This window comes from Eubalaena glacialis, chromosome 15 (genome assembly GCF_028564815.1).
Source record: "Eubalaena glacialis isolate mEubGla1 chromosome 15, mEubGla1.1.hap2.+ XY, whole genome shotgun sequence".
NCBI classification, from domain to species: domain Eukaryota; kingdom Metazoa; phylum Chordata; class Mammalia; order Artiodactyla; family Balaenidae; genus Eubalaena; species Eubalaena glacialis.
The window spans coordinates 93,606,295-93,624,179 of record NC_083730.1 but is presented as its reverse complement, the minus strand read 5'-3'; the positions used below and the strand labels follow the sequence as shown (position 1 = coordinate 93,624,179).

Below are 17,885 nucleotides of genomic sequence, written 5' to 3'. Positions count from 1 at the left end.
TTGCATCTGACGTCCACGTAGCAGGGAAAGGCCTGGGTGGACATCAGTCAGAGGCTGCAGGCTCCGTCTCCATAGGCTCTTCGGATGTTAACAGCTTCACTGGGGCCTAATTCATAGGCCATACAGGTCACTCATCTAAAGTGTACGATTCATTGGCTTTTAGTGTATTCACAGAGTTATGCAGCCATCTCCACAGTCAATCTTAGTACGTTTTCACCACCCCCAAAGAAACCCCGGGCCCCTTAGCAGTCTCTCCCCTCTCCCAGCCCTCAGTAAGCACGGGTCCACATTCTACCTCTAGATTAGCCTCTTGTGGACGTTTCACATACATGGAATCCTACAGCAGGTGGTCCTCCTCTCCGCTGTGGTGTCTTCAGAGGCCGAGCTCCCAGTTAGCTCCACCCAGAGCTCATTCACTGAGCAAATGAGCACGTTTCTTGGTTGGGTGCTAGGAACCGATTAACAGGTTGATGTCTAGTTGAGGAGATGAGATTTGAGTATTGGTAACTGGCAACTAGACAGAGGAGGCTTCTGGAGAAGGTGAAACTCGATTCCGACCAGAAGATTCAGCAGAATATGGATCTAGAAAGAGGACAGGGAGGGTGTTGGGCAGCAGAGAACAGATGATCTGGAATTCTGTAGCTTTCTTGGATGTGATATGATGTAAGTTTGTAGGAGAACATCCTTCCTTGTAGGATATTTTTCCCCTTGGGCACCCCTCTCCTGCTCCCTCCTCGCCAGGATTCCCACACTCTCTGGCTGCGGCTCCTTTCCTAGTCTTCTGTCCAGGAAAACATGGCTTCTCTCGTGGTTTTTGCTTCCTGCACCCTTAAGGTTAAACCCAGGAGAGAAAAGAGGAAAATAAAGCGGGAACACCTGCCCCTCACAGTCTGGGAGCTTGTCTGCTTTTTAGAAGCTTCAGGCAGCTTCTTGAAGTTATGCCCAGACCTTTTCATTTTACTCATTGGGAGAGATGGGCTGTAGGGGTTTACTCCATGGTTGTGGGCCCCAGAGGTTCTAGGCCTGTTTAAACGATGCATGTCTGTAAGAGTGTGCGCACGTGTGTTTGCCTGGGCATTGTAGCACACATTACCACTTAGCTTAGTTGTGGGGTGAGGTCATCGCCATATTGTGTCACCAGGTGAACCGGGTCCTTCCTCGCTCCAACGTGGTCTACAATCTCTATGAGTACTCGGTGCCAGAGGACATGTACCAAGAGCACATCAACGAGATCAACACTGAGCTGGCGGCACCGGACATCGAGGGCGTGTACGAGACTCAGGTAACTGTTTTCCCAGCTGAACTGTGCAAGGATCTATCCGGACGGAATAGAGGGAAACAAACGCCACAGAGGCATGGACAGGCTAGCAGCATCGGCTGTGGACTCCACGGACACAGTGAATTTCAGCAGCGTGTCTGCCGAAGATGACCAGGGGCCTGTGCCCTCCCCCATCAGCGCTCACACCACCCTGTCTGCCCCCCTTCCAGGTTCCGTTATTGTTTCGGGCGCTGGTGCAGCTGGGCTGTGTGTGTGTGGTCAATAAACAGTTGGTGAGGCGCCACGCAGGCTGGGAGGCAGAAACCTTCGCTCTTGAGCACCTGGAGACGCGCTCTCTGGCCCAGTTCAGCTACCTGGAGCCAGGTATGGCATGTGCCAGCCGCCCTTGCTTGGCCCGCCTCCTGCTCACCTCAGGGTGACAGGCCATGTCCTCCTGCAGGGAGCATCCGCCACATCTACCTGTATCACCACGCGCAGGGCCACAAAGCTCTCTTCGGCATCTTCGTGCCCGCACAGCGCAAGGCGTCTGTGTTTGTGTTGGATACCGTGAGTTCCGGGCCAGGCTGTGGGCGAGCCTCGCTGGGGGAGGAGCATATCCCTGGGCACGAAACTCTCGCACCCCTGCCCCCACTGCTGCCTTGTTTCCAAAAGCCTTTGCCCAGGAATTAGAAGTGGATCCGCAGAGGTAGCCCGGCCGCCCATGTCCACTCAGGGCTGCCCACCTCCTTCCCTGTGGGGAGAGGCGCCGACCCAGCCCTTGTTTGTCTAGGTGCGAAGCAACCAGATGCCCAGCCTCAGTGCCCTGTACTCAGCCGAGCACAGCCTCCTGCTGGAGAAAGTGGGCCCCGAGCTCCTGCCCCCCAGCAAACACACTTTTGAAGTTCGGGCTGAAACAGACATGAAGGTCATCTGCAGAGCCATCCAGCGCTTCCTGCTGGCCTACAAAGTGCGTGCCATCGGGGTCCCACGCCGTGGGAGCGCCCTCCCTCCTTCCCTCCCTCCCTCCCTCCCCCGGGCCGGGTCCACCTAGCTGTTTCCTTCCCCGCGCCCAGGAGGAGCGCCGTGGGCCCACACTCGTCGCTGTTCAGTCCAGCTGGGAGCTGCAGAGGCTGGCTGGCGAAGTTCCCGTCTTGGAGGAATTCCCGGTCGTGCCTGTCCGTGTGGCTGACAAGGTCAGCTACGGGGTCCTGGATTGGCAGCGCCACGGAGCCCGGCGCATGATCCGGCACTACCTCAACCTGGACACTTGCCTGTCACAGGCCTTCGAGATGAGCAGGTGAGCCGAGCGGAGGGGTGTCCCTGGCCATCTTGGTTGTCGCTGGCCTCACGGGTCTCTGGTGGCAAGTTGGCCTTCCCCGCCTCCCCGGTCGTTGTCCCCTCCTGGGGCTGGCTGACCCCGTGCCCCTGCAGGTACTTCCATGTCCCCGTTGGGAATCTGCCAGAGGACATCTCTACCTTTGGCTCCGACCTCTTCTTTGCCCGCTGTCTCCAGCGCCACAACCACCTGCTCTGGCTGTCTTCCACGTCACGTCCTGACCTGGGCGGGAAGGAGGCTGACGACAACCGCCTCGTCATGGAGTTCGATGACCAAGCCCCTGTGGAGATCAACAGTTCAGGCTGTTACTCCACAGGTGGGTGGGTGAGGCACTCGGGGGCCTGGGCTGCTGTCCCTGCCGCTTGTTGCCGTTCTGTGCTGGTGGGAACGCGCAGCCCTGTTGGGCCGGGAGCCTGGGAGCCGAGCCTGCAGGGCTCTGCGGGTATGTGCTCTGCAGTTGGCCGCCCCCAGCAGCAGCAGCAGGGATTTTTCTGAGATAGTGCTTGCTGGGGTCGGGCTCCGCACCCAGGAGGGGTCAGTGCACAAGCGGTGGTGTCTGTGTGCAGTGTGCGTGGAGCTGGACATTCAGAACCTGGCTGTCAACACCATCCTGCAGTCTCACCACGTCAATGACATGGAAGGCGCCGACAGCATGGGCATCAGCTTCGATGTGATCCAGCAGGCCTCCCTGGAGGACATGATCACGGGCAATCAGGCTGCCAGCGCTCCCGCCAGCTACGACGAGACGGCCCTCTGCTCCAGCACCTTCAGGTACCCAGGGGCTTGCGACCCTGAGAACATCACCTGACCTTTTGTTCTTCTTGTGCCCTCTCCTCTCCAAAGGCCGAGCAACAGTTTGGGTTCTAGAAGGAGCAGTAGAAATCCTTTTATCTTCTGTCCTTGTTTCGGAAACTAAGAGCTAGGACAGTGTCACTGGGGCCTCCCTCCGCCTTTCCAGAAACCAGCCTAGGGCCAGGCTCCTTCCTCTGCTCATGGGTCTTTTGCTGCCCTCCGGGTATGGGTTGACAGTTCCGGGTGCTGCATCCTGGCCCCCTTCCTGTGGCCAGAGGCGTGCCTGCAGGAAATCGCCAGTTTACTTGGGGTGCGGGTGTTTATCGAGTACCTGCTGCGGGATGCACAGCGGGTTAAGCCACACAGAAGGGGGTGCGGATTGCAGTGGTGACACGGGCAGGGAGCACATGTGCTCTCCACAGCCCACCAGGTGATATGAGTGTGGCCCGTTGTAGAGATGAGGAAACTGAGGCCCCGTGCTTGCGGTCGTACTGCAGTTGAGGGGAAGGGTTGGTGCTCAGGAGCAAGTCTTGCGATTCAAGAACTGTTTTCTCCAACCGCCACTCCTGTTGCCGTCTCACAGAAGGCAGGCAGAACTGGAGGTAGCGGGCTGCAGGCCGGGGGCCGGAAGGCACGTGGTGTGGTCAGGGCCAAAGGCTGCTGGGCAGAGAAGCGGCCAGCTGCGTCCCGAGAGGTGGCGGCAGCAGAGCCGCCTCGGGGAGGGGATGGCTTCGAGCCACCTGGGGCGACGCAACCAGGGCAGTCGTGGCGAAGCAGATCGTTAGGCCCCTGACTGGCCCAAGGGAGGAGGGCCCTGTAGGTCTCTGTGGTGAGTCTGCTCCTGGTTCTCCCAGCAGGTGAGGTGCCTTCTTGAAGGGCACCCCCGTCTTCTCAGCTCTGTCCTGGCACCAGCCGTAGGGAAAACTTGAAAGGTTGTGTTGAGTGTGGTGGTGTTGAGGGGTGCAGATGAGTCATGGAGGGCCGAGGAATGGATCTGAACAGTGAGAAGGGAGGGGGCAAAGGTGACAGCAGAACAGGGAAGAGCTGGTGCCAGCAACAGAGGGGGGCGCCCTCTGAACCCCTCCTGCAGGATCCTGAAGAGCATGGTGGTGGGCTGGGTGAAGGAGATCACGCAGTACCGCAACATCTACGCCGACAACCAGGTGATGCACTTCTACCGCTGGCTCCGGTCCCCGTCCTCGCTGCTCCACGACCCCACCCTGCACCGCACGCTGCACAGCATGATGAAGAAGCTCTTCTTGCAGTGAGTGCTGCCCGTGGCCTTCTCCGGGCTGTGCTGATCCCTCAGTCCCCAGACCAGAAAGATGGCAGTCAGCACCTCTGGGATCAAGAGCCCACTTGAACCATAGCGATCAGATGGGTCCCAGGAAGAGCTTAGCTGCCATCGCAGCTTCCAGAGACACGCTGTGCGATGCATAGTCTTTGTTGCTTTTTCGTAAGTCATTGTACCCTGTGCTTACTGTTCTGCACCTCGCTTGCCTTCGTTAACAGTAGATCTTAGAGAGCTGTGTGTGGACGTACACGCTAATGGACATTTAGGCTGCTTCCACAACTTTTGCTGTCACAGTGACCAACCATGGAGTGGCCTTGTACATGATGAGGTCACGCTAACGTGTCTGTAGAATAGTCTCCAGGAAGCAACGCTGTTGCAGGTCTGATCGATATTATCAGATAAATCCAGATGGGTGAACACCAATTTGATCAATATTGTCAGAGAGCTCCCTGTAAAGGTCGTACAGTTGATTGTGCTATTAGCGATGATTGGGAATGCATGTTCCCACTCAAAGCCACGCCGCCGTGGTGGGTATTATTGCCAACCAGATGGGATAAAATGCTCTCTTGGTATACCCTTAATACGCAATCCTTATTATGAATGAAATTGGACTTCCTTTTCATATCCTTTGCCCATTTTTCTGTAGATTTGGGGGTTTTTTCCCCTCATTAATTTGTATGAGCTCTTTCTAGATAAAAATGAGCCATTTTTCTGTGATGTGAGTTGCACACTTTTCCCTCAGTCTTTGTCTTTGGTTTTGTTTACGGTAGGATTTTGCGATGCAGACCTCTTTGTTCTTTGTTGCTTCTGGGTTCTAAGTATGTTTTCTGCTTCAGGACGATCAGCTTTTTTCTCACAGTGTCTTCTGGTCTTCTCTGGTGTCTTGACCGTTGATTCTGAACTTGGTCTGCAGGCTCATTGCTGAGTTCAAGCGCCTGGGGTCATCAGTCGTCTACGCCAACTTCAACCGCATCATCCTGTGCACCAAGAAGCGGCGGGTGGAGGACGCCCTTGCCTACGTGGAGTACATCACCAACAGGTGTCAGCATTCCTGCACCCTTCGTTCATCTGTGTCTTATCTGATCCATTCACCTGCTGCTGACAGCCTTAACATGTCTCGTAGCATGGCTCTGTTGGTAACGAATGCTTTCTGCCTTTGGGTATCTGAAAAAGCCTTTATTTCACCTTCGTTTTTGAAGGATATTTTTGCTGGGCATAGAATTGCAGACGGATCTTTTTTGAAAGTCTTTTTTTTCCTCTTTGTGTTTCTTTTTGGATAATTTCTGCTGTTATGTCTTTAAATTCACTGATCTTCTGCAGTGTTTAATCAGCCATTAATCCCATCTAGTATATTTTTCATTTCACACTGACAGTTTTTATCTCTAGAAGCTTGGTTTGGGTCTTATACATCTCTAGAGTCTACTTAACATGTTCAGTCTTCCCTCTGGTTAATTTTAACACGTGCGATACTGTTCTAATAACAGGTTTTTTTGTTTTGTTTTTGTTTTAATTAATTTATTTTATTTATTTATTTATTTTGGCTGCGTTGGGTCTTCCTTGCTGCGTGCGTGCTTTCTCTAGTTGCGGCGAGCGGGGGCTACTCTTCGTTGCAGTGCGTGGGCTTCTCATTGCGTTGGCTTTTCTTGTTGCGGAGCATGGGCTCTAGGCACGCGGGCTTCCGTAGTTGTGGCTCGCAGGTTCTAGAGCACGGGCTTAGTAGTTGCGGCGCACGGGCTTCGTTGCTCCACGGCATGTGGGAACTTCCCGGACCAGGGCTTGAACCCTTTTCCCCTGCATTGGCAGGCGGATTCTTAACCACTGCACCACCAGGGAAGCCCCTAATAACAGTTTTAATTGCTGTTCTGCTCGTTATTACGTCTCTGTCAGCTCTGATTTGTCTTCAGTTTGTAAATTCTTCTTATTATGTGTTGTGTTTCTCTGCTTCTTTGCACACCTGGTGATATAGGATGGGATGCCAGACGTTAAGAATCTTGGCTTGTCCGTTGGGTGCTTTTGCATTCCTGTAAATATTCTTGAGCTTTATGTTGTTACTTGGAAACGGTTTGATCCTTTGGGGCATTTTTTGAGATGTATAGGCAGAGCCAGAGCAGTGTTTAGTCTAGGGCTCATTATTCCCACTGTTGAAGCAAGACTTTGTGAGCACAGCTGCACGTGCCTCTGAGTTACGAGGTTCTGACAGCGGCGGGAAGCAAGCACCCCAGGCCTGGTGTGGTTTTCTCACACTTGCGTGTGGTCCATGCTCTGCTGAACGCGGGGTTCCCTCTGTGCCGCTCTCGCCTCTCATCCCCTCAACACTGGTCCCTGTTTCCCCTCCTGGCTAGATGCAGACGTCTCCTTAGTATTATGTTTATCATTTTCCCTAGAAAGTTTGAGGGATGATAAAATGTGAATCTACTTTATATCCGTTTTTAAATAAGTAGAGGGTTAAACAATAAAAGAAGGAAAGTGGGGAAAAAGGGGAAAACTGTTGATTTCATTTAAGCAATTTCTGTTTTGCTTTTTTTAGCATCCATTCTAAAGAGATCTTCCATTCTTTGACAATTTCTTTCTCTCGATGCTGGGAATTTCTTCTCTGGATGGATCCCTCTAACTATGGTGGAATCAAAGGAAATGTTCCATCTAGTATTCACTGTGGACAGGTAAGAGGTAACCAGTCTTAGAGAGCAGAGGTTGGAATCTGAAGCAACTTTAGGGGTCCACATTGGTCCCTTCAGTGCACACTTGGGGGTCACAGGCCGAGTGCCAGGCACGGTTCTAGGTGCCAGGCCCCGGTCATGTAGTCCTTGCTCTCACGGAGTCTGTGAGGGCAAAGATCACGAACAAGCAAACAAGCAGATGTAGACGCCAGTGTCAGCAATGGTGAGGGCTCGGAGAAAACAAAAAGCAGGGTAGAGATAGAGAGTGAGCCACGGGGGAGGGGCCGATTTGGATGGGGAGGTCGAGGAGTCCTCTGAGGGGGTGACGGAACTGCAGTGTAAGGCTGCCGTGAGTTACGGGACAGGCAGAGACAGTGGTCACAGGTGTGGGCAGAGAGCTGGCCGGGGCCAGGCCACTTGGGCCCGAGGGCTGCGATGGACACTTGGCTTTTAGTGACGGGGAGATTCTGAGTGGGGGAGTGTCAGGGCCTGACTTCCACTTGGATCCTGAGTGGACAGCACCGCAGGAGGTCAGGGTCTGAGAGGAGCCCGGTTAGTGTCGGCCCAGGGGAGGATGCAGGGCGGGGTGGAGTCAGGGAGAAGGACTCCGGTGGGCACTGCAGGTGGAGTGGACGGGCCAGCGGAATGAATGTGGGGTGACGCCCGGGGGCACAGGGGCGGGCGATGTCTGGGCGAGTAGGTTGTGTGTGGGCCTGTGCTTGGGTGTGTGAGCCCCGATGGACGGGGTAGGAAAGCGAGTGTGGGGAGAGGGGAGCTGTGCTTGGCTGCGGCATGTGGTGTTTGCCGAGCCTGCCGTTTGCTTGACGTGCACAAGGTGGAGATGCAGAGGTCGGGTGGTGGCAGGGGCGTCTGGGGAGGGGCTGGGGGTGGGAACTTGGGGTCATCCCAGCTGCTGAGAACACCTGGGGGTGAGCGTGGGTTGAGAGGCCTGAGTCCCCCCAGGGCAGGTCCCCATGGAGGAAGCCGCCAGTGGGTAGGGGAACTGGGGGATGGAGCCTCAGGCTTCAAAGGGAGAGAGGCCCCAGAAGGAAGGAGCCGTGCTGCTGAGAGCAGATAGGAAACAGAGGCTGCCCTTGGTGCTGGGGTTGGGAGGGCCACTGAGACCACAATGGGAGAGAAGGAAGTGCAGGCCATGTAGACGAATCAAGGGAAGGCAGTGGTGGCTGCTGCTCTGAAGGATGGCGGCCGTCAGAGTTCAGATGTTGAACATTCTTCCCTTCCTGGGAGGTGGGAGTTGAATAATTTTAAAGTGAATCCTCTGAAAGAGCAAACGAGAGTAGCAGTCAGCTGTGTACTGAGTGCTTCTGTGCACCAGGCACGTTCCATAAATGACCTTATTCTTAAAGCCATCCTGTAGGAATCTCACCTGGGCTCAGGGGGCGAACAGGGCACCCGCCGGGCGGTGCTGCTGTGCGCAGACGTGACTGGGGTTGTCTCTGTGTCCCAGCAAGACTCCCCCAAAGAGGGCAGAGCAGAGGGGGAGGAGCCTGAGGAGGAGCCTGAGGAGGGAGAGGAGGAGGGAGAGGAGGAGGGAGGCGCACAGGAGCTGGATGTCGAGGACCTGCTGGAAAACAACTGGAACATCCTGCAGTTCCTGCCGCAGGCAGCCTCCTGCCAGAGCTACTTCCTCATGATCGTTTCAGGTGAGTCGTCCACACTCGCCATAGTGTCTGAGCCACGCAGTGGGAATAACGTGGCCCTGGTGGGAGCACGCCCAGAGTCGGGGGCCCCTGAGGGGCGCCCTGGCTGCCCAGCACTGTGAGAGGCAGAGAGGAGACCCTTGGCCCCTCGCAGAACCTCACCGTGAGGAAGGCTGCCCTCCCCGGGGCGTCACGAAGGCTTCGTGGCCCTGCCCCCGAGGTTTGTGCGCGTGCACATATAGTGATCAAGGTAAACCCCAAGTAGAAAAGTTCAGACACTTCGTGAATCGACTGTCCCACTGGCTGGTCCTTGAGGCTCAACTTATGGTGTAAGAAACTCCTGTATTTCATTTGGGTCTAAAGGTTTAGTGTTAGTAACACAACATTGTATATCAACTATACTCCAACAAAAGTTAAAAAAAAAAAAAAAAGGTTTAGTGTTACAAATCAAGTTATTTAGCTTGATGTGTAAACGAAGTGTGTACATTAAACACCCGTTATAATTCAGAGCTAATCATTAGAACAGTTGATGAAGAGCATCATAAATTAAATTGTCAGCAGGCGCATAGACGTAGATATAGGTGCACCCACGTATATAGCGACAGAGGTAGTTCCGTTGTGGTTATTTTATATTTATTTTTTATATTTATATTTTGTCGACTTGTCTTTGAGCCCTTCGCTTTGTTAAGTTCTCTTCTGGAATGTGTGGGCCTGGTGGAGCCTTTGGAGAAGCGTGCTGTGCCTAGGGGTCGAGGCGAGCCCTCTGTCTCGCCGTCCAGTGTGAAGGTTGACGCGTGTTGCCTGAGCTTGGGCGTCAGCGAACGCCCTGCTTGTCCCCATTTCTCTGATTGACTTTGGCTTATCTTAGTGCAGCAAATAGAATCATCGCTAATAATGACATTTCAGCCAGTCTGGGCGGCAGTGTGACTAGCCACAGGGTGCCCCCGGATTCTGGGATGTTGGCGGCAATGCCGACGCTCGGGGCCGGTGGCCTGAGCCTGCCCTCTCTCTGCAGCGTACATCGTGGCCGTGTACCACAGCATGAAGGAGGAGCTGAGGCGCAGCGCCCCGGGCAGCACCCCTGTGAGGAGGAAGGGGGCCAGCCAGCTCTCCCAGGAGGCCCAGGGGGAGGCCGGAGCCCTTCCCGGTGAGCGCCCTTGCCGCGGGAGGCCACCACTGTGTGCTCCTCAGGGGTCCGTCCCTCGGTGTCCCTGTCGCTGTGCGAAATAGGGAGCAGGCATCGTGTCGCTTCTCTTCCCAGGAATGATCACCTTCTCACAAGATTATGTGGCGAACGAACTCACTCAGAACTTCTTCACCATCACACAGAAGATCCAGAAGAAAGTCACAGGCTCTCGGAACTCGACTGAGCTCTCAGAAATGTTTCCTGTCCTCCCCGGTTCTCACCTGCTGCTCAATAACCCTGCTCTGGAGTTCATCAAATATGTGTGCAAGGTGAGGACACTCCCATTGACGTGTGTGCAGGTCACTCCTTTCTTCCAGAAACACCCACTGCACCCACTCCATGCAGCCGCTGTGGGAAAGACCTCTGTCCTCACTCCACTGAGGGGGCACGAGTCAGTGAGGGACAGGTGAGCTCAGAGAGCACAGGTGCTGAGAGGTGGGCTCAGGGGCGGGGCAGGTGAGGAAGGCCCTCTGATGGGGCCTGGGGCTGAGAATGAGACCACTGGGGCTAGGAGGGTCTGGCCGTGGGCAGAGGGGATGCAGAGACCCTGGGGAGGGGTGACCTGGCGGTGCTGGTGAAGGGTGAGTAGTGGATTGGCAGGTGCTCATGGGTCCCGTGGGGCTGCTGGGCCCGACTAGGAGCTGGACAGGGCTCCCAAAACGTCCGGGCTGCTGTGCAACCTAAGAGGAGAGCTTGCTCGGACGCTAAATGCCTTTCTGGGAAAGGCAGGCTGCATCAAAAGATAGCATAGTATTACCGGATGAGGACCCAGCCGGCGTCATCCCTTACGGAGCATTTTACTGTCCATTAAGTTACCTCCCAGCAAATCACAGTTTCACAGTGATCAAATGACTTCTGACTGTGGTGAAGAAATGGTTTAGTGTACCATTTTAATTCCTTGGTAGACTTCAGAATTTTCAAGTTTTATTTTTATTGAAGTATAATTTACAGGGACTTCCCTGGTGGTCCAGTGGCTAAGACTCTGCCCTCCCAGTGCAGGGGGCCCGGATTCAGTACCTGGTCAGGGAACTAGATCCCACATGCCACAACTGAAGATCCCACGTGCAGCAACGAAGATCCCGCGTGCCGCAACTAAGACCTGGCGCAGCCAAGTAAAGAAATAAATACATATTTAAAAGAACAAGTATAATTTACATACAGGAAAATTCACCATTTTGGTGTGCATTCCGTGAGGTACCCAATCGCGCATTCAGGGTACAGAACCAGAGTCCCCCACCCCTGGCACGCTCTGATCTGTCTGTCCCTATGTTTATTTACTTTTTGAAAGTTGCATGCAGTAAAAGTCACTCTCCGTGCAGTGCAGTCGTTCGAGTTTTCACAGATGGATAGGGCTGGCCATCAGCAGCCAGGTACAAAACGGTCACCACCCCGAGAGCTCCCCCATGCTTCCCCTTGGGCTCGACTCCTCTCGCCTGCACCCCTGGAACCGCCGATCTGTCTTCTGTCCCTGCGTTGTCACCTCTTCCAGAATGTCACACGAGTGGAATGGTTGGTTATGTAGACTTTTAGGTCTGACTTCCTTCGGTCAGCAAAGTGCCCCTGGGGCTCCTCCACGTCGTTGCCTGTCTCAGTGCTTCGTTCCTTTCCGTCGCTGAGTCTTGCTCCCTGGTTATGTGGGAGAACCGCAGTTCCCCGGTTGAAGGACATTCAGGTGGTTTTCACGTTTTTGGTGACTGTTGGTAAAGCTGCTGTAAACATTCTCATAGAGAAGGTTTTGGGCGAACGTAGGTTTCATTTCTCTTGGTGGAAACCTGGCAGGGGACTGGCTGGGTCATGTCGCGCTTGTTTCTGAAGTGGCCCCGTTTTGCATCCTCGTCAGTGGCGTCGAGCTACGGTCCAGCTGCTCCGCAACCCGCTAGAGCTTGTTGGTGGTGTTGATTTTCAAGATTTTATCTGTGCAAATAGGTGTGTAGTGGTATGTCATTATGGCTTTAACTTGCATTTCCCTAATGCTAATGATGTGGAGATTTTATTCATGAGCTTGTTTGCTCTCCATGTGTTTTTGGTGAAATGTCCAGATCTTTTGCCCATTATTAAAAATTGTTTCTTTTTAAAATAATTTTTATTGGAGTATAGTTGATTTACAATGCTGTGTTAGTTTCAGGTGTACAGCAAAGTGAATCAGGGTTGTTTTTCTTATTGTTGAGTTTTGAGAGTTCTTCATATATTCCGTATATAAGTCCTTTATCAGATCTGTGATTTCCAAATATTTCCTCCCAGAATTTGGCTTGCCTTTTCAAAATTCCATTTTTCAATGAGCAGAGGATCTTAACTTTTATCTGATTTGTCACTTTTTAAGGGTTGAGCTTTTGGTGTCATATCTGAGAAATCTTTGCTTTAACCAAGGTCACAAAGTTTTTCTCTTATGTTTTCTTCTAGAAGTTTTATAGTTTCAGGTTTTATATTTAGTCTGTGATTCATTTTGAGTTAATTTTTTTTTTTTTTTTAATTTATTTATTTATTATTTATGGCTGTGTTGGGTCTTCGTTTCTGTGCGAGGGCTTTCTCTAGTTGCGGCAAGTGGGGGCCACTCTTCATCGCGGTGCGCGGGCCTTTCATTATCACGACCTCTCTTGTTGCGGAGCACAGGCTCCAGACGCGCAGGCTCAGTAATTGTGGCTCACGGACCTAGTTGCTCCGCGGCATATGGGATCTTCCCAGACCAGGGCTCGAACCCGTGTCCCCTGCATTGGCAGGCAGATTCTCAACCACTGCGCCACCAGGGAAGCCCTGAGTTAATTTTTGTGCAATGTGCATGTTATAAATTGAGGTTCACATTCTGCATAAACATATCCAATTATTCCAGCATTATTTGTTGAAAAAATTAGCCTTTCTCTATTTAAATATGTTTGTGCTTTTTTCAAAACTGAACTGGCCATATATATGTGTGTGGGTCTGTTTCTGGGTCTCCATCAATCTGAATATCTATCTGTTCTCCAATACCACACTGTCTAAATTTCTGTAACTTTATCAATAAGTCTTGAAACCAGGTAGTGTGAATGCTTTAACTTTATTCTTCTTTTTCAAAATTATTTTGACTATTTTAGTTCCTTTGCCTTTCCTTATAAATTTCAAATCAACATATCAATTTCTACCAAAAAAAAAAAAAATCCTCTTGGATTGTTGATTGGAGTTGTTTGGAGTCTATGGATTAATTTAGGGAGAATTGATATCTTAATGTTGAGGCTTCCAATCCATGAACCACTATATCTTTCCATTTATTTAAGTTGTCTTTGATTTCTTTCATCAGTGTTTTTGGGTCTTTCAGCATAAAAATAGTGCACATATTTGCACCTCAGGTTTTCATGGTTTGGGTGCTATTGTAATGGCACTGATTTTTTTTTTTTTTTTTTTTTTTAATTTGGCTGCACTGGGTCTTAGTTGCAGCACGCCGGATCTTCATTGCTGCATGCGGGATCTTTAGTTGCAGCATGCAGGATCTAGTTCCCTGACCAGGGATCGAACCTGCGCCCCCTGCATCAGAGGCATGGAGTCTTAACCACTGCACCACCAGGGAAGTCCCATCCTGAGAGTTTTAATCATGAATGGATGTTGAATTTTGTTAAGGGCTTTTTCTGCGTCAATTGAGATGATCGTATTGGTTTTTATTCATTAGTCTCGATATGGTGAATTACACTGATTTTCAAATGTTGATCCAGCCTTGCATTCCTGGGGTAAATCCCACTTGGTTGTGATACCAGTGGGTTCAATTTGCCGGTATTTTGTTGAGGATATTTGAGTCTGTGTGCGTGACAGTTTTTTACTGTAGTTGTCTTGTACTGTCTTTGTCTGGTGTTGGTATCAGGGTGATACTGGCCTCACAAGATGAGTTAGGAGTGTTCTCCCTCTTGTGTTTTCTGGAAGATACTGTGTAGAATCAGCATTACTTCTTCCTTAATGTTTTGGTAAATTCACTTTCATTTTTTTCTGTCTCTTAATTACATCCAGTGTTCTCCCTATGTAAAAGACATGTATAATGTATATATTTTAAACAATACTGCCCAGTAGGCTGTCGATCCTCGTTATAAATGTGCTTGCAAATCCACCCACTTTGTTTCAGATCGACCATAAACGCTCCTCCCAGAGAAGTCTTCCAAGTGGTGTTTGGTTCTGTGCTCTTGGCATTGTGCTAGGACAGGAGCTGGAGGGCTGGGAGAGGCCAGTGAAACATGCCAGCGCTGTCTTCTCTTGTTCACAGATGGGGGGTTAACGAGTCCCTGTGGCTCTGCAGGAGCGACTTCCAGTGCCAGCACTGCGGGCACTGACACACACGTGTGCTGCGGAGGCGTTTCTCGGCTGGCCTGGGAGCCCCTGCACCGTGGAAGGTTGAAGTCAACCCCTTTGCAGTGAGACTGTAGAGCTCTGGTAGACTTAGGACTGCCTGTCATTGAGGAAGAAAGAGCCAGTAAGGAGAACACGTAGAGCACACTTCGGTGTGTCCCAGAGTTCCCCGGAGCTGACAGAGACCACAAGGCCTGGGGGCAGGGCCTCCACTCCACTCTTATGGCCCCGAGTCGGGGAATCACAGATGTACAGGAGGCAGGAAGAGTTGAGATGATGCTGAGAAACAGTAGCTTAGAGAGTTGGCTGCGGGGTTTTCTGGTCCAAACAGCAGCAGGGAGGCCCCGGGAGCTGTCCCTGACGTGGGCTCTGTTCTCTGCAGGTCCTGTCTCTGGACACAAACATCACAAACCAGGTGAACAAGCTAAACCGAGACCTGCTTCGCCTGGTAGATGTCGGCGAGTTCTCGGAGGAGGCCCAGTTCCGAGACCCCTGCCGCTCCTACGTGCTCCCTGAGGTCATCTGCCGCAGCTGTAACTTCTGCCGGGACCTGGACCTGTGCAAAGACCCCTCCTTCTCTCAGGTGGGCCAGCTCCGTCAGGCCCCTTGCTGGTAAAGTCAGAATATCCAGGCGTCAGTGGATCAGGGGGTCCTGCAGTACCCCCTCTCGTGACCCCAGTCTCCACCTTTTCTGGGTTACACCTCCTGGGCCCCCAGCTAGCTTTGGTGTGAATTAGAAACAAACACCCTTTTTCAAGCCACTCAGCTGCCACATGCCAGAACCTTGTCCTGGTAAACACGTAAGTGATGACAGTGGTGATGTGAGTGTGCCCTGGAGCTGTGAGCAAGTGGTACCACAGTTCTCACCACAAGCTCTTCTCTTTCCATCCCTTCTCAATACTGCGGCTGAGGAAGGTGACCTGGTCCCTTTCCTTCTCTGCCTAGGATGGGTCTGTGCTGCCTCAGTGGCTCTGCTCCAACTGTCAGGTAGCCTACGACTCGTCAGTCATTGAGATGGCCCTGGTGGAAGCCCTGCAGAAGAAACTGATGGCCTTCACCCTGCAGGACCTGGTGAGCAGCGGGGCCTGGTGCTGGGGCTTTTTTGCACCCAGCCCGACCGCCCCTCCAGTTGGTGGAGGGTTTGTTGATAAGCAGTTTTCACCCACGGGAAACTAGAGGTGTACACAGGTCTCAACGTCGTTACCTGGTCCTCCAAGGTAACCACCTCTTGGGTCAGGCCTTGTCCATGAGCCCAGGTGACTCATTCATTCCTACAGCATCTGTTGGGCACCTACAGGGGCCAAGTGCTGGCTTCATGGACCTTTTTTATTCTAGTGGAGGGAGATGGACAACTAAGTGATGGTAAGAGTAAAGAGGACCAACAGGCAGTGTGTGAGCAAAAGAGGGAAGCTTTCAGCATTAGATGGAGGAGTGGTCTCACCAAGAGGGAACATCTCAGCAAAGACCCGAGGAAGGTGTTGGGGTCCAGGCAGGGAACAGCTGGTGCCTGGTGTGATGCATGGGGGAGCCCCAGACTCAGAGTCAAGGGTAGGGTGTCCACAGGGAGGGTGTTGGGAAGCAGTTGGCATGTTTGGATAAAGCCCATTATCAAGTCTCAGATTTTATTCAGAATTGAGGTGAAGGCCATGGGGGAGGGAAGCCTGTCAGGTGCCAAGCGACTGGCCAGCACTGGCCTGGGCCGGGGAGGCTCCTGACTGGGGCTGCTTCTCATTGCAGATCTGCCTGAAGTGCCGGGGTGTGAAGGAGACCAACATGGCCGTGTACTGTAGCTGTGCCGGGGCCTTCTCCCTCACCATCCACACCAAGGTGGGGCCTCCCGTAGACAGCCAGCCCTGCTGCCCCTCGGCCATTGGCCCTTTCTGGGTCTCGGCCTTGCATCCCTGTGCCTCCTCTGGGACTAGTTCTCACTGTGACTGGTCATTCCTGTAGGTCTTCATGGAGCAGATCAGAATCTTCCGGAACATTGCCCAGCACTATGGCATGTCGTACCTCATGGAGACCCTGGAGTGGCTGCTGCAGCAGAACCCCCAGCTGGGCCATTAGTAAGCTGGGCAGCGTCCCCATTCTCTGCTCTGACTACCCACATCCAAGACGGGCACCCAGGAAGACGATCCTCAGGGAGCTTTCAGGGAGCAGGTCATGCAGCCCAGAAGAAGCGTGAACCAGCCAGAGCAAGAAGTGGCTCCACCTCCAGGTTCCCTGGGGCCCCCAGCCTCGGTCAGGGCAGCCCTCTCTAGGCCCAAGAAGCATCTCCAGCGAGGGGTCCCAGGGCTGCTTTCTCGCTGGATGAACACCCCTCTGCTGCTGCACGGCCCTCCCTGCAGCCCCAGCCCTTCCTGCCCACTCCTCTGCTGCCCTGAGGTCTTCTGTTTGAGCCGAGCCCCTGAGGGTGGCTGGAAGCCAGACGCAGGGCGAGGGGTGCCTGAGTGGGGGTTTGCAGACCCAGCTCTCCAGTCCCTTGCTTCCGGGAGAGGTGCTGTCCTACGGTCCATGCCAGCGGCATGCGGGCCGCATCCAGGGGCCCCTGGCTGAACCCGTGGCGACCTGGGCGTCTCTCACACGCTGAGTTCTGGGGCTTAGGCCCCTCTGTCTGTGGAGATTCCCGGTCAGAGCAGGCTTTGCCGGAGTGTCCGTGTCATGGCGTAGTCACCTCGTCGGCAGCAGCGAGACTGGGCTGGGGGCGGGAAGGCTGAGGAAGGGGAGGGTCTCAGGCTGGGGCTCAGCCGCAGCGGGGCCTGGCACCTCTCCCTCTGAATCTGCCTGTGCTGTGAGGGGGCCACTGCAGCAGGAGGCCTGGGGGCCCCGGGGAGGGAGGAGGCGCACCGTTATCGCGGACTTTGACATCATATGTTAGCACCTGGATTCTAGAAAAATATTTCTTCACATGCAAGACTAGGTTCTTTCCTTCAGGTCTGAGGAGTGGTTGGGAGAGGATGGAGAAAAGGGCAACAGCAATTTTATCAGGATTGAGGCAGTTCTGTTCTTGCTTCTCAGCCTCAGGGATCAGTACAAGATCTGTGACCCCAAGGCAGAGAGGGTCCTTGGGCTGTGCCCCCTTTAAAACGCGACACTCACCACCAGCTTGTTCAGGGCCCTGTTGCTGCACAGAGATGTGGGCCGTGCTGTTTTCTCCTCCCGGGTGGGGCTGAACGAGGAGAATGGGCCAGGCTGGGGAACCCTTTGCTGAGCATGAGTTCTCCCTCCGTTCTGCCAGCAGCCCCAGAACATAAGACCAACTCTGTGCACCTCATTTCTAACTAAATGCAACGGGAAGCAAAAGAAAACCAGCCAAATTGGCGAGGACACAAACATGTTAAAAGTGAAACATAAACTCAGAAACCCCAAACGGGTGGGCAGTGGGGGCCCCACTGTTGGCTC

General features: G+C 53.1%; 1 protein-coding gene across 1 annotated transcript in view; it reads left to right on the top strand.

Annotated features, from left to right (window-relative positions):
* Positions 1 to 17,112, top strand: part of POLE (DNA polymerase epsilon, catalytic subunit) — a 54,428-nt gene extending 37,316 nt beyond the window's left edge. The window contains exons 33-49 of the mRNA XM_061170264.1: positions 1,142 to 1,282; positions 1,489 to 1,642; positions 1,719 to 1,825; positions 2,049 to 2,225; positions 2,332 to 2,555; positions 2,690 to 2,910; positions 3,161 to 3,365; positions 4,477 to 4,650; positions 5,594 to 5,719; positions 7,208 to 7,340; positions 8,806 to 9,001; positions 10,014 to 10,145; positions 10,260 to 10,453; positions 14,869 to 15,069; positions 15,432 to 15,557; positions 16,224 to 16,313; positions 16,437 to 17,112. Of these exons, the coding sequence (XP_061026247.1) occupies positions 1,142 to 1,282; positions 1,489 to 1,642; positions 1,719 to 1,825; positions 2,049 to 2,225; positions 2,332 to 2,555; positions 2,690 to 2,910; positions 3,161 to 3,365; positions 4,477 to 4,650; positions 5,594 to 5,719; positions 7,208 to 7,340; positions 8,806 to 9,001; positions 10,014 to 10,145; positions 10,260 to 10,453; positions 14,869 to 15,069; positions 15,432 to 15,557; positions 16,224 to 16,313; positions 16,437 to 16,550 (2,715 nt within the window). The 3' untranslated portion in view covers positions 16,551 to 17,112. The remainder of the gene's footprint in view (positions 1 to 1,141; positions 1,283 to 1,488; positions 1,643 to 1,718; positions 1,826 to 2,048; positions 2,226 to 2,331; positions 2,556 to 2,689; positions 2,911 to 3,160; positions 3,366 to 4,476; positions 4,651 to 5,593; positions 5,720 to 7,207; positions 7,341 to 8,805; positions 9,002 to 10,013; positions 10,146 to 10,259; positions 10,454 to 14,868; positions 15,070 to 15,431; positions 15,558 to 16,223; positions 16,314 to 16,436) is intronic.
* The last annotated feature ends 773 nt before the right edge of the window (positions 17,113 to 17,885 follow it).